Source organism: Dromaius novaehollandiae, chromosome 7, assembly GCF_036370855.1.
Source record: "Dromaius novaehollandiae isolate bDroNov1 chromosome 7, bDroNov1.hap1, whole genome shotgun sequence".
NCBI lineage: Eukaryota > Metazoa > Chordata > Aves > Casuariiformes > Dromaiidae > Dromaius > Dromaius novaehollandiae.
Window position 1 is genome coordinate 15,054,888 of NC_088104.1, and position 16,269 is coordinate 15,071,156.

Sequence of the window (16,269 nt, forward strand, 5' to 3'; positions counted from 1 at the left end):
TTTTGTAGCCTTTTATGCTGCTCGACTTCTCTAAATCTAGGGAACAAGGGTCTCAGCTCAAGGGCATACAGACTAATCTTAAGGACTGTACAAAAAAGAGGAAAAAAAAAGGAAAAAAGGAAAAAGAAAGCAACCCGAACACACTGCTTGCACTGGTGATTTTCTATGCCCTGAGCAGAAGAGCTAGCATGGAATAAGGCCAAGACCATGTGGCTAGGATGGAAGAGGAAATCAGTCCTTCCTATCCACCCAACACGTAAAGAGAGGTTGGGTTGCCCTCATCTGACTCTTGCCCCAGCTGGACGTAATGTCAGGGCAGGGCTGGCAGGTCTCCGAGCTGACACCAGCACACCAGCTCCTGTCCCTCTTGAATGCACGTACACAACCTCTGGTGCTGCTCCTGCTGTCTCCTGTTCTGCTGGGGGAATCTGTCTGACTCCCCATGAAGCATTTGAAGGGCTCCCAGCTCTCCCGTTTCTACTGCACCCATAGACCCAACCCCAGCTCCTGTCCCCCCCGCTCCGTGAGACAGCAGGGCCTGGGCACCGTGGTCTGAAGTTACGAGGGCCCTGGGGGCTGTATGGACACCAGACCGACAGCACGGCGCTGTGCTCCTGCCTCGCCTGGATGTTTGCCATGGCATCGCACTAAACACAGGCAGAGCTGCTGCGTCAGCAGCTGCTATTTAAAGGGAATTCACTTACAGCATTCATAGAAAGGCAAGCAAGCCCAGGCAGCATTCGGCAATGGCACTTTGGAAATAAAGAGACACGCAGTGGTGAAGGTTAAAGTTAATCTCGGATGGGTTATTCATGCAAAGTTAAGGGTCATGAGGCTGGCCAAAAAAAGTCCTTGTTTTAGCTTTCAGCAAGCTCTTCTAAAGATGAAACAACACAGTCCTAACAGTTCTGTGCTACATAAATTGTGAAAAAATTCAGGGAGAGGAGAGTGTGATCTGGATTCTTTGTATGCAGAATAGGACCATATCCTGGAAAGCCTCAGCTCTGAAAAGGGGTCAGATGGAAGCAGCTTTACTTAAACTTCCAGTGTGATCTTGTGGCATAAAAGCTTCTGCAAGATTCTTGCATACAGCAATGGGAAAGCAGCAAGCAGAAAGGAGGCGGCGATTTGACTGGCTTCCCAAAGGGGCTTAGGGGGTCAGAAGATTTGGGATTTTAGCCAGCATTCACCTTCTTTCAAAATCCCAGCTTCTAGAGATTGGATGCCAGAAGACAAAAATCATGAGCAGAGAAAAACTGCAAGCACTCTCTTCCTCTGGTACTCTTTAAATCAGCAGTTGCCTCTTACTGGCAGTTGCCACACTGGCAACACATAAAAGCCAATGTGGAAATAAGCCTGGAACAAAGCACAGCAGGTTTCCCCCTACCTTATTCTTCCAAGAACTGAAATCAAATTCATAGACTGTGTAATACGTAGTAAAGGACTTGCAAGGGCAAACTTGGTTAAGTTCCCACAAACTTGACCAAAGAGGAAGTAAGGAGGCACATTAAAGCGTTTGCGTGAACAGTGAGGAGAGAGAGAAGCCAATGACTGTGTCTGAAGTAGTGATAGTAATTCAATGAAGGCAACGGAAATGTCATTTTACAGAGCTACCATGCAATCAGTTGGAGAACAAACTGCAAGCAATTAGGCTAAGAGCATCCAGCACTGAGGTCTCTGGCTTTGTGGGTAAGAGGCTGCTGAGCAACAAGATAGCTTCCTTCTCCACTTTTCAGTGGACATGACCACAACTGTTGTGATGAACTCCACGCTAATTGAATCCTGCCCCATTAGAGCTTTACACCTCATTTTCCTCTGAATCCTGTCAGTCAGTCAATCAATCACTGTCAGGGGAGCGCTGTCAGCAGTGGCTCACTGAGCCAGACTTCTCTTGGCTTTTTCTCTGAATCCTGCTTTCCGCTCTGCGCAGCAGCTCTGCTTCAAAAGGTAGGGCCAGAAAGAAACTCCATTCCTACCTATCCTGCATGTTGGTAGTTGAGGTCAAGTGAAAACTTGACATGAACTGACAAGTCAATGCAAACACTTGCAAGCTGAGGAAGGCCATCACCACAGTCTTCATCCTCCTGGACTTGTGCCCTAATGAGGAGCTCTGTGGGAGAGGGCAGCCTCCTCATGCTTCAGCTGAGGAATTGGTATTTTAGGTGCTGAGCAGATGGGATGTAGGGGGCTCCTAGTTATAGTCTGTATTCCCGTACCCTGAATCACCCCCAAGGCGTATCGGAGGTCCCCGCACCACGAGCAAGGAGAGGCAAGCGCTTGGTCACACTGATGCCGCTGGCTTCTTTGCGGATACAGCCACACTGCCCTCGGCATATGAGCCCTCCACAGGGAAAAACATGAGATGGGGAAACACTAGGGCTTTTGTGAGCCCTTGTTCCGTGCCCTAACTAAATACACAGATGTTATAACATGGAAAACTCAAGTACTTGAATTCTTGCCCTTTCTTTAGGGAAAAAGAAAAGAGGGGCCTTCAGAAGAGAGACTTCCACATCAATAAACAGAATAAAGATGGGAGTCCTTAAAGGAGTTTTTTCTCTAACAAAGGGCAAGTATTCAAAGCCTTGTGTTTTCCATGTTGCAACATCAAAATTTTCCTGGCAGGAAAAAAAACCCCACAACCCAAAACAAAAAACCCTCTTTCAAGGTTGCAAAATCCAAACAATTAAGAGAGGGAAAATACTGTACACACAAATAAGAGAATAAAAGTATAAACTTCATTTACATTTTCATTCTTTCAATGACGCTACCCAAAATTTAAAGAGAAAAAGAAAGCAAGCCGCAAACCAACCATCTGCCTGCGAGGCTAAAGTGACCTTTGATCTCCCTCTGGCCTCCTCGTTGAATTGTTCCCAAGTTTCTTGAAGAGAAAAGTAAAAACGCAGACAGCCTGTCCTGAGATGACTAGCAGCAGAAACCCTCTGCAGAGAGGGATGCATGAAAGACTTTATGGAAAGGATAAAGACTGAGGGCACAAGGGGAAGGATTAGCACTTGCCATTATTCCCAGGGCGTGAACAACAGGACTGCGCAGGTCAGGCCCAGTGTAAGGAGGCCCAGGGATTAGGAGAGGAGCTTGGACAGAAGAGTGATGAGAAATAAAAAGAAATTTGAAGCTCGGTAGTAGGAAGAAGACTAAGAAGTGAGACAAGCTAGAAATCAGTCTAAGGCAAGAAGTCTCCATGACTAGACCACATAGAGGAAAGGTAAATACACAGATCGACATGAGCGGGTTTTCAGAGAACTGACCATTTTCATCTCTTTAATTTTAAAATATGTCCTAGCAGCAGGACTAGAATTTAAGGAGGAGGAAGCGGAGATGTTGCGTCTAACTGATAACTGGGAGGAAGGAAAGTGAAGAGGAGGTCACAGCCTCCTTTCACCCAATCCATCGGCACAATTCCTTGCTTCCCCTAGCAGACTCTGCTGGAAATTTTTAGAGAGTCAGATCGTTACTGGGATCAAGTGGCACAGTTTCACTTACAGCTAACTGTTCAGCCCTAAGAGCAAATGAGGGTACAAGCTCAGTCTCACCAGGTCAAGCTCAATTCATCGAAAAGCCCAAGGCATACATTAGTGATCATTTTATAGTCTCTTTCACTCCTCTTCCTCACCACCTTTTCATCTGTCTATGGCTTATGAACTGTAAGGAATTTTGAACCATTAGGAATTTTTCCACATTAATGTATTTCCACTTCAGCTTCATGCCCAGATTAGTAATTCCAGACTGGCATTTTGCAGCCATGTAAAAAGAAATTCTCTGCTAATTGCCAAGTTAGCCCACACACACAGAAAGGAGTGTACAAAATTAATGATAGCAACTCAACTGGAGCAACAGCTAATCAAAGCAGATTGACCCTGGCACCCACTTAATTTCTGACCTGATGCATCTATACAGCACCTGCGTGCGACTGCATTTAACCAAGCACATCACCATGCTAATTGCAGTAAGAACAGCAGGAAATAAGTGAGCATAACACATGTAGAGAAAACTGGAGGCTGATCTTAAAGCCTTGTTGGGGAGGCAGCATCCTAAAAACTGAGGGCTAGCTGAATTGCCTGTGCATCCCTCATTTGAGTAAAGTGCTCTCTTCCACTCTGTGACACTTGTCCTCCAAACACTGCAATGACAGTCTTATAAAGCTGGCCTAAGACCATCAATAAAGCATTTTTCCACTCAGTACCGTGTATAGTTTTGGACTTGAACAAACCAAGCATTAAATCTGTCTTTAGTGAGGCAGGGAACTGTTGTAGACTTTTTTGATAAGAAAATAAAGAGACACAGAGACCTGCCCATGCCAGAGAGCAAATACATAACAGAAGAGTTTGAATTTGGGTTTGGCTCCAAGGTCTAAAGTCTGACATAAAAGCCTATTCCATTTAAGTCTACTTTCAGTGAGAGATTTCACCAAAGGAAGAAAACGCAAGTCAAACATTTCATCTTGCTGCTGGTTAGCACTATTGAATAAGGGTGGGTGGAGGTCTTTATGGAGAGAAGCCAAATGCTTTATGCAAGCTGGCTAGCACAAAGGTTTTTTTTACAACATAATGCTAGGATGCTATTGCAGATACTAAATGCTAGAGCTGCTTTGCACAGAACTGCTCAGCCAACAGCCTGGAAGAAGGGGGACTGTGTTTTCTTTCTCTTAATCAAGCTGTTGGATGCTGATGCATTTGGCCTTTTTTTATTACTATTTCTGCAAACTTAGAAACTTATGGAGCCCCTCACTTGAGGCTTCACTTGTTAATCTCATCTTCTGAAACTAGTTCCTATTTTGGGGGCAGGCAGGGTGAGGCAAACAGTTCTTTTGGTTATTCCCCCTTTCCTCTTCCCATCAACCATCGGAAGAAACACGTCTGTAAAGGATTTGACCATAAAGGACAACTGGAGAGCCTAGTATTTATCATGATGCATCTTTGTGCTTCCCATCATGTGTCTCCCTAATTTTTTATCACAAATGACTCATGCAACCATGTGTAGCCATGACAAGAGCAGCTGCTGGATTATATAGTGACCTCTGAGAACAGGATGAGCTCCAAAACCATGAGATCCAAAACCTCAACATCCAAAACCTCTGACAGAGACCCGTGGCAAAGGACACATGTGATAGTCAGTCTTTATGCCCCGTTTCTACTGGGCAGATGGTTAAGGATCACATGCTGTCCCAAACAAAAATATTCCCTTTCCTTGACCTAACAACTGAATTGTGATTGTTCAAAATCTCATGCGGTAGGAAAGAGAAGGAGAAACTGCAGTTTTACTTCTATGGGTGCAAGACATCTGTGGGCAGAAGAACTCAAATTCAGAGAGATTCCCAGCATGCCATTCATGGCCACAGCTGAATTCAATTCAGCCTCAGTAGAGCCGTTAAACTCCCTCTCAGTAAAAGAAAGGCTTTTTCATTAAAACAAATGGTTAAATTTCTGCTCCTTGGAAGAAAGCCTCTTTTTCCACTCCCACCTCAGGTCACTTCCCCGCCGCTCCCTGCCCCCCCCCCCCCCCCCCCCCCCCCCGCCTTGAATAAACAAGAATTCCAAATATTCAGTTAAAGATGCAGGGTTTTTTTTCTTCCAAATCATCTACAACAAATACACTCTTCTGACCAACACCAGTGTGCACAGCAACTGGTAGTTATAACAGAATATGAGGCACACCAAAGACAAAGGTTGTTCATTTTAGAGGGCTGGATTCTGGACTAAACAGACATATGAGAGATTTTATTTACAGCAGGATCTGTCTTTTCTTTTATACAATGCCGACATTTAAAAAAAATGCCGACATTTAAAAAATAGAATTACATAGGTACCTTATACGTAATGTTTAATTGAGAACTGCTATCACTGATGCAGATAACACCATGCGACACATTTAGGCACCAATTTTGCAAACATCCCCCCATATCAGTGATCAGCTACCAACATATTTAAATGAACAAATCTTGGCAGCATTAAGGGGTTTTAAAATATTGAGTTAAGGCTGTTCTTTACAGACCTTGGAGGGCCATTTGTACTCACTAAACAGTTCTGGTCAGTCTGTCTCTTGCAGCACAAACTAGTAAGCTGCAGTTTTAAGGAATACAGGGTTTTACACCCACCTGCATAATCAAATAATATACATAGTTTTTGAATGATAGGAAGTAAGAAGCATTACAATTCTTCACTATCAGTGGATAACATTTTTTATTAAATGTTCTTGCTGGTTATAACCCTCATTCATTTATCCACTTACTCTTATTTCCCAGGGGATAAGCTGAACCACAGCGAAGCATCATTAGCAACAGCCACCTCACAACAACTTCTGTTGTTGATCCCCCCCACCCCGAAATGCCATTTGCAGCTTGGTGCTGGTGCACAGACCTAGTCTACAGTTTGTGTTGTGAAGTTCTCAGTTTGTAAAGCTGTGGGGAGGTTGTTTCCTGGTGAGGTTTAACTTACTATGACAAGTCCTCATGCGAACAGCAGATCATAAACTATATTCTAACAAGAATGTGGAGAGTTTTTCAGCAGACTGGTGCAACAAATTGAACTCAGCATTATTCAGGAGGAGAAGGCACAGATTTAAAAAGAAACAATACCTTATTTTTCTTCCTCCCAGTGCTGTTCAAGCATAGGGCAGCCTCCCTAAAGGCTTTGTAGGTGAACTGTTACAGAGGAGGTGGCCAGGGGGCACACAGCCTGTCTGCATAGCACTACCTACCCCTTTCTGTTAACTGCAGAGGGTTGAAAGAGGCACCCCTCATTTATTTTGAAGACTGACAATATATCACAAATCCAAGCAGTCTGGAAACCACTGCACTGGATGATCTATAGCTTTTTACGCTCCTGCAAGAAGCAATACCGTGCAGAACTGGGACCACCACACCCAGAAACAGAAGCTTTAGTGGCTGTCTGCAAATCAAACCCAGCAGCTCATGGGACCGTCTGCACTAAGATTCCCGAGAGCCTGCCACGGACCAGAAGGACCACAGGGGCACAACACGGTGCAGGAGGCACCGAGGACTATTTGTGCCTGGGTGCAGCTTGAAGGGAAAGAGTAACGCGAGAGGAGCTTGCTCACCATCAAGAATTGCCCACTGCCCGTCTATTTCAGTGTGTTTCAGGTAGGAATCTTCAATAGTCGGGTCATAATCTGGCACAAAAATCTTCTGGAAAAACTGAATGGTGAGAGCGCTCTTCCCCACACCACCATCTCCGACCACCACCAGCTTGTACGTGGGGAGGTTCTCGCTGGGAACGGCGCTTGTAGCCATGCTTCCGGCACGTTAAACCTGCTGGAGAAAGAGATCATCTCAGATCATTCATCAGCAATGAAAAGATGGCAGCTTGCACAAGACTGTCTTTTCACCTGGGAACGCAGGGGCGGGAATGAAGGGAGTATGCCAAGGCGGTGCACCAGGGTTTATCCTCTCTGGTCCTGCACTCTGACGTTCGCAGTCCTTTTGGACAGGACAGGCAGCATCTACGCTGCCAACCGCTGCTGCCATAACCCAGATGGATTACTTCTAAGAAGTGCAGATGGCCTCGCTGCTGTGGCTTGTTTACTCCTGTCCCCATCTACAGGGATTACTAATTGTCGCCAAATGTGTGTGTGGAAGTTTTATCATCTGAATACCTTTCCTACAGCGACTGGGCCCACACAGCCATGCCAAAAATCACCCCGGGTCAGTGCAGCTGTCAACTTCCAAATAATTTCCAGTTGCCAGCGACCGGATCCCATTGAGAAGCTGGAACCGTGCTATTCCCCACTGCATAACACAGTGTACAGCAAACATGAAATAGAGTGGTACATTCTGGGGCTGGGCTGCTGAGTGCCAGATTTACACGCAGAATAGGCTGTGATAAATGAAACTGGAGCTAAAGGTCTGGTCTGGGCTCGGCTGACAAACAAAAATGCACTTATAGTTTCTTTCTTCTCTCTCATTTTAAAGTTTGAGGAAAAAAAAACAAGAAGCATGCGCAGCCGGCAGCAGGCCAGGAACTACAGGTGTTTTTTGTTTTGCCCTTTTTTTTTTTTTTTTAATTTTAAAGCCAGGCTGGCAGGAAGGCTGGCTTTTGTGGCTATGACACAGCCGCGCGAGTCAGGAGACTAGCTTCCCCTGCAGCGTGGTCACAGATTCCCTGTCATCTCGGGTGAACCACAGAGGAACTGATTCTTCAAAGAAAGGAGAAAAATACACCGGGTGCCACTGGACACTCGGGTGCGTGCGCAGCCCAGGTCTCTGCGCCGAGGAAGCAGAAGAGGCAGCCGCGGGCTGAACTGGCCATTTCAGCATTCGACGACAGCAACCGCGTATTCAAAATATAGCCCGGGGAGCAGTTTTGTACGTATGCTTGGAAAGGCAGCTCTCCTGCCCTGCTGCCACGCGCGGGCAGCAACGATGCTTCTCAAACCGCATAGGAAACGGAGTGGCCATCTCCAAAATTTTAGTGCCCATTCCATTTTCCAAGAGGTTTTTACAAACCACCCCAATTTGGATAAGGCTCAAAAAAAGGCCAATTCATTTCCTCTCTTTACGCAAACCTTGCAGCGCGGGCAGCAGCTCCGGACGATACTTCTGCAAGCAGCAGCCCGTCCGCCGGCACCTGCCACGATCCATTTTGGTTTCGCTGGTGACCTTCTGGTCACCCTCCGCTGCGCCTTGCCAAGTCCTGCTGCGGTCAGGGCTGACAGGTGGCGGCGAGAACCGCGCTATTCCCACCCCGCGCTCCCGGGAGAGCCGGGGACGCTGAGCCGGCTGCCACGCAGACGCCGCGGCACAGCCTCCCTGGCGCACAGCTGCTCCGCCTGAACTGCCCTGGCCCCCGCTACCCCACACAAGCCTTTGGAGGTGTTCCTGGTAACTGCAGGGGTTTTTCTTCGTTAAAGACTCTTAATTTTCTCAGCCTCCGAGATCACCAAGAAAGGCCCGTGCGCTTGGTGGGGCACGCTGGCTCAGGAGCCAAGGCGGCAGGACTGCCGCGCAGGCCGCTGACAAATCCCATTTGATTTAAGCCTATAGTAGAGCAATTTTCCGGCAATTGTCTCATTTTGCTACTTAACAAAGAAAATGTTTAACTTCATTTCCAAAAAGGCACAAAAGCCAACGCGAACCATTTTCTGAAGAAGAACATAACCCCCCTAATGGCTTGGTTCCACATAGAAGATACCTGACCCCAAAGGTTGGTTTCTGGTTTCTCTAATCCCTTCCTTCCAAATCACTCACTATTTCAGTTTAATTCAAATTACTGAACCATGAAGACACTTTCCACCTAGTATGGTAGGAGGTCCCAGCTTCCTTGTTCTACATATGAGACCCCATCCCTTGAGAAAGAGCTTTTCACAGTCATTTCCCAGCTCTTCTAACCAGCTTTTCCCTCCCAACACACACATTCCCATCCATGCAGGCAAACGCACAAAAGGAGACAAAATAAAAGTAGCTGCAGACATTCAGATTTGAGCTTAAATTTTACTTAGGGGGAAAAGATCACCTCAGGCCAAAACAGCCCAGGGGATTCTAGCTGCAAGTCCAAAATACATCCTCCAAAGTATCCAGTCAGTAGTGACCCTGCCAGTAGCAAAGCAGGCCTTGAGATCTACGTTCAGAGCACAGCGATGCCCAATATCCATATAAAGACAATGAAGCTGGAGTGATTCACCACACTGTACACTTGGGCTTTTTTCTGTTCGTGAGGTAAGCACCAGAGCGTGCTTCTTTGCTATTTCTTGCCTCTGATCACCATACTATAATCACACTATTGACAAGCAGACAATTCCCAGAGTTACGTTCCCAGCTACGGTCTTCATTCAATGCCAAAACAGAAAAAACACTCAACCTTTTTAAATGAAGGAATCTCCTTGCCTCCTTCCTCCCAGTACCATATTATGTATGATAACAAGGTGCAGCTTGTGCCCAAGGGACTTTTGCAAATACAGAAATAACTTGCAGAATGCATAATCCATAGGTTGCACAGATTGAATGCCTTGACCTCTAATTAAGATCAGGTATGAGACATTTCTCCTTGAACAGAATTTAAAAGAACCCTTTTTCCTGTAAACAGAAAACCCTGTGAGAGTGAGAAAGGAGGTTATCACACAGGTGAGATCACTGAGGCTAAAAAACTGCAAAGTCTCTTGTCCAAGTTGAGACAAGTCAAAATTTCCCGAGCAAGCAGAATCATCATCAAGTCAACTTCTTTCTAAACTATCTCTGAAGAAATTGTTGAGAACAGCATCTCCATGGCAAGCAACGGCAGCTGGACCAGGAGAAGGAGATGAGGCACCAGCTGACCTCCCCACCCAGGTTATTCAGTGCCTCACCAAGGAAAAGTTTCTTATTCCAGTCCTGGGGTGCATAAGTGACTTCCCCTTGTTTACACATATAACTACGGAAGAGGTTGCAAACAAACCCTCAAAGTCTCACAAGATCACACTGTCGACAAGCAGCGTGCTTGTCTGCAACTTTGCAGGAGCCCACAAATTTCAATGAGACTGCTCATTTTTGCTCAGAAGACCAAATTTTCTTTCAACGCAATCCCGCGAGATTCAGACACTCTTCACAGGCTCCTTAGGACAGGGACCATGGACAAAACTCGCCCCCAACCCCTGCGCATTTGATGGTAATTTTTTGCTTTGCCTGTGGCCAAGATTTCACCCCGTATTTATTTACTCTGTGGAGTGCCTGGGAGTCAGCCACCCTGCCTGTCTCCGGACTGGCCCCGTGAAAGAGCAATTGTGCTCATATGGTAGGGGAAAGGCCACAGATGTGAAACAACATACCCAGTTTGTGCAGAATTTTTGACCTCATCACAAAACCACAAGCTACTGCTCAGTAGACAAGTGCTACATTTTCACAGCCGTTTAGCCAACCCTTTCACTCGCTCCTAAGAAGCCTCAAGCTTTTCCTGCATTAAACACTTCCCACAGCACTACAATAATATTTAGCCCATTGGACAAACTGTGACTTTGTCCAACACGTGCATGGGTAGAGCCAGGGCATTTGGTTCCAGGTGTCTGCAAAAGTTTGGTTAAACTGTGTAAGTCACCAGATTTAAGAAATACACAGCTTGCGGAGAAGCAGCCAGAATGGCTACCCAGGCAGGCAGGTAGGGAATATAAATACATAAAAAATAAATAAATAAATAAATCAAGTGCTGGTTTGTTGAGCACAAGAACGTATTTTAGGTGATGTCAGTGTGCGCAGATGAAAACTTCTGTCAGAGTGTCAGGAGGCAGCAAAGTTTAAATGTTTCTACAAGGCCCTTCCTACGGCATCAGCAGCAATTCAAACTGAGCTGCTTCAGCCCCTTTCCTCCGTGGTCAGCGTGCCGTTAAACGGCACCTTCCTCCGAGCGTGGCCTTTCTCTGGAGACCACGACGGCCTTCCCCAGCAGCACTCTTCAGAGGCTGCTGCAGGGCAGGTGCCCATTGCTTGGGTCACTTAAAATAGAAGAGCTTTTTGGAGGTTGGGACTGCGTGAAAACCGACTGCCGAGACAGCCGCCAAACTGCTCTAATTCCTGAAGTGTTTGTTAAGGAGCTTTACTGTGCACTCTGAACCCAAAAGACACACTCAGAGCCAAAGCCAGACAGTGACACATCTTCACCAGACATCATGCTCCTGAAAACACGCTTCCTTCTACTGAGATGGCGGGTCCCATGCTCCCAACACATCGGTGCGGAACACAAAACCCACCGAAACCCAAATACTTCAGTCCCTGCAGGCCTCCACCTGCCCTATCCTGATAATCAAAGCAAGACGACAGCTTGTGCATTGACGAGATTATAACCCACACCAGCCAATAAATCAAACCTTAAAAACAACATACGTCACCTGCTGGAAAACACTAAACGCTCCCAAAGGTGTGCAAAACTTTACACTAGCTGGTTATGTCACTACGGGCAAGTGCACAAGACTCGGGCTGATTTTCCTGCTTTTTTGGCAAGAGTACTGACATAGTCCTCACAAAGGGAAAGAAGGGAGCAAGGATAAACGTGTTTGCTGTAAATCTGATTGCAAAAAGTGAAGCATAGACCTTTTTTATCTATTGTCGGAACACAAAGCAGCATGTGATCTTAAGCTAATGAGCTCTGATAATAATCTTACAATTTATATAGTTGTTTATTTTGAAGGAGCCAAAAGAACAACCCATACCCTGATGCACGCCGTCAGGGTTGTTTAAGTCATGGGAAGTAGGCTGATTTATACGGCCTCCTCCATACACGCCAGCAAGATCCCTGTCCTGACACCACAAGCCTGAGACACTGAGCCAGTCAGAAATGTGGCTACTTCTGGGGTAAAAGGCCAGAGAAAAAGAAATGCTGCCCCAAGAGTGTCACTGAGGTTGAGTCCTTCTCTGCAGGAAGGATCTCATACTAGATATGGAAGCAGAATGAACTGTACAAAACATCATTTATCTGTCTGCAAGTGGTGCTGGTGTGGAAGGGCTGAGCTAACCCCCTAGAGCAGCCAAGGAATATAAAAATACTGAGGGTGAAGAAATTCAGCAAATCTCTGCGACTGGACCACCAAGCCCCAATGGTCACCACGGCATGGATACAGTGCATCTGATCCCCATCACCGTTGCAAAACTCACTCTGAATATAAGCGGGGCAGATCTCAGCTTGTGTAAAACATTACAATTTCTGCTCATCTGAGCAGGTGTGGCCATGTACCACCATAATAAAATCTAACTCAGATAATGAACATGCTAACACTATACACGGTTCCTGTCCTGTCCTCAGGGAGGCAGAGCTCTTGGGCCAAAGTCCTCGCAACAGGTAAATGGGTGCAGGTTCAAGCCTTTGACTTGCAGGGGAGGTTAGTGCAATTAAAGACACAGGCTCCTTCACCAAGAAGCCTAGCATGACAATGATTTACTGTCTCCACAGCAACATGAGACACAAATTGCTCATTTCTGTTATGAAACCTTGAGAAAGCTAGAGCAAGGTCTGTGTGGGAACAACTAGCTCCCTCCTCCTCTGCTGCACCTCTCCAAAATTGACATCTTCAGTAAGCCTGCAGCCCCCCGTAGTAACAGGCTGAGATTAAGCTTATTTAGCCTTATATATATATATATATATTTATGCTGACCAATTTGACCAGCCTATAACAAAGGGAATATCTACTGTTGGCTTGCTTTGATTCATGGATAGCTCTTCACATAAGCCCTACCAGAACTCTGCATACCTGAAGACACCAACCTTACCTGAGGCTGAGGAAGACACTATCAGCCACTGAGTCTCTGCCAACTACTCCTACAGTTGCAATTAATAACTTCCCCTAGCCGCAGCTCACTTGCTTACACCCTTTTAGCCAGCCACTTTGCAAGCATTAGCAGCTCCACGCAATGCCTCCAGGGCTGAAACTCTGCAAGATCTGAACACTTCTCTCTCTGTTCCTGTTGTAGGCTGCTGGCTGGAGCCCTACAACCACGACGACACACCCAGAGAAGCTAGCCAGGTACCAAAACAGTTCATCATTCATATGCCACAGCCAATTCCTCAGACCAGAGGTCCCTGAGAACCCTTGAAACACAGCGCATGCCCTTTTGGAGGCAGCTGCCTCCCTAGAGTCACGCTGTTCAGAGCTGAACAAGCTTCAGGAATTACTTCCTCAAGTTGGCATGACCATCTCCCAAACCTTCGAGAGCCACAGGACCTGCAGGTGTATGGACAACCACCACCAATTATTATTAAATAGAGATGATTAACGCTCAGCCAGGTTTCCGCCAGTCTGCTGGATTTCCTGCCCAGCCAGTGCCTCAAAAGGATGCACAGAGCGAAAGCTGGACTGCGTGGAAAGTCTTTACAGGGAAGTTAGTATGGAAGAGATCAGTCACGAGGGAAGCCAGCGCCTAACATCCTTTGTGCTTCAGGCATTAAACTTTTCAGAATCCAAGTGAAATTTTAACTCTGAGATTTTCTAATAAGAAAAGTCCTGCCAGGTGAGAGTGCTCTCAACTCCTATCAGCTTCCAGCAGATCTGATGGAACCCAGCACCTGGCAAGACCTGTACAGGAAATTACAGGCATTTCCTTTTGGAGCAGCGATCAAAGCGTTATCAGAGCATTATTAAAGAAGAAAGAGAAAAGAAAGTCATAAACTGACTGTTGTTTAAAGATAAAATCCTCAACCAAGGAATAAAGAACTGAAACTGGAAAGATTTTGAGTTTAGGGGATGTAGCTGCGGGTCTTGGAAGTGGTGTCTTGACTTCTCCTCCAGGGCAAAAAGATGCTGAACCCTCCGGGCAGCACTCCCTGAACTCCTCACTGCCTTTCCATGGCAGCCAGACCTCTTCTCTCTTTTCAACCCAAGATCACATCACCTCCCCCACCGCACAGATGCTGCTCAGATTTACTGTAAGAGAAAGAAAACTCACCGGGGGAGTAATGAAGCACTTGAGACTCACACAAAAGGCAGCTAAAAGCAGTAGCTGCCTGATGAATGCTTGGTAGTTATTTCAGGAAACATAAAATTATAGCCTGAACAAAAAAAATAATAAAAAACCACGTCACTGAAAATTACTTGGGTAGTAGGCGGCTGACCCCCCCCCCCCCTCCAAATGAATTCTTAGGCAGTAACGATGAGTCCTCGCTGTAGTACTGAGCTGTAACGAATGGCAGCAGCCTTCCCCTGGCCCGGCTGGGCTTGAAGGTTCATTTATATTTACTTTTAAGCATGTGCTTGTCAGTGTTCTGATCTATATGTAAATAGAGCACAGTACCCATCAATCATCTTGACAAATGTCATCTGAAATGAACTCTACTTCCCTCCCCCAAGCCCTCCTCTACCTCCCACAACAACTCCATTAATCCTCAGCGTGTTTCGCAGTGATTTAGTGCCCTTTTCAAAATATGTAAGAAGATTCCTGTCATTCTGACGAGCCAACAATCAGATGTACAGACCAGATATTTTTTAAAACATTTAAGTCAGGCTTGGATCATCTGCCGAATTGCAGCGCTGCTGCTAGCGGTTTTGTAGGAGGATCCAGATATGCGACTTGGAAGCTAACAGAAAGCTCCACAAGAGCCATTCCTTTATCTATCAAATCTTGATTAAAAGTGTACAATTTTAATTCAGGGTTGTCCATTTCAGGTTGTTCGAACCCTTCTATAAAGAAACGAGAGCATCCCTGCAAGTTAGACTAGAGATGGAAGAAGTGGATGGCTCAGCTACCTTTACTTCCATCACTTCTTGTGTAGTTAAATACAACATCCCTTTCCTTACTCATTTATTTCCAAAGCTCTTGGGAGCCATCAGGGGATGACAGATTCCTGTATTACTCTTAAAAATTCTTTACTAGTGAGGCCAGGAATGCCTCTCCTATGTTATCATGGAAACCACGAAGCTGACCTAAACATACTGTAGCAAGAAATCAGATAGCCAAGATGTTCTCCTGCCCTGCCCAGCTAGAGATAACACAACAAGAGCAAGCCCGCCATGGAGGAAGTGCACTGCAACTCCAATACTGCCCTTCCTGCTCGCACAATCCCTGGAAATGGGCAGCTTCCCTCCTACACATCACGGCTTGCTGACACACCAATAAAAAGACTCCAAATCCACTGCCCTCGGTAGTCTCTCTAATCTGTCACGCTGCTTAGCAAGGTTTCCAAAGCAATAGCCCAGGCTGCTGCAGCCCTCTTTGGCCAGCTCCCATGCTGCGGTCACGTGGACGTCGCACCGTGCAGAGTGGGCACGGCTGAGCCAAGGCAGAGACCACCCGGCACCGACGCTTGCTTTGGACATGCTATATAGATGGAAAGGGTGCAAGGCCACCTCATTCCAGTCACCCTCCTCACAAATCAATGAACATGCTTGGCTCCAAGTTTGTCTTCCAGTCAGGCTCAGTTAGGTATTTAATGCTTTTTACATCTCTACCGTTGCTACCTGAGGTCTTTGGGGATGTAAATGGCTTTTTAAAGACTCCCTCCCCTCCTGGCCAATGCACTTTGCATCTCTTCAGGCAGCTGTGAAGAGCTGAGGGCTGGGAAGGTCCCTGGTAATGGCATTTCCACACAGGGATGGGTGAATCCTGTGAAGTCCCAGGCTGATGCCTGACTGAGTCTTTTGGGGATGATAGAAGAGGACACAAAGTGAGAAAGTGGGGGGGGGGGAAGACTATTTCCAAAACCTTTGCTCTACTGCAAGTCTCCAAAACTTGACTCAAGATTACAAATGCTCTAGGCAAAAAGACTACTGTTGTCCATATTATTGAAAAACATATGTATGGACAGACAGATAGGCTGTTCCCTCTCTGTGCTCCAATGCTCCCTT

The 16,269-nt window shown here is 46.3% G+C and overlaps 1 protein-coding gene across 5 annotated transcripts in view; it reads right to left on the minus strand.

The window, feature by feature from the left end:
* MRAS (muscle RAS oncogene homolog) overlaps nt 1-16,269 on the minus strand; it is a 41,104-nt gene that overhangs the window by 10,565 nt on the left and 14,270 nt on the right. For 2 of the 5 annotated variants that reach the window (XM_064514739.1, XM_064514737.1), the window contains exon 3: nt 7,075-7,285. In XM_064514739.1, the coding sequence (XP_064370809.1) occupies nt 7,075-7,267 (193 nt within the window). In that variant the 5' untranslated portion in view covers nt 7,268-7,285. Of the gene's footprint in view, nt 1-7,074; nt 7,289-14,374; nt 14,478-16,269 lie in introns of those variants that run through there. The other 3 variants (XM_064514738.1, XM_064514736.1, XM_026118432.2) reach the window with 2 other exon arrangements.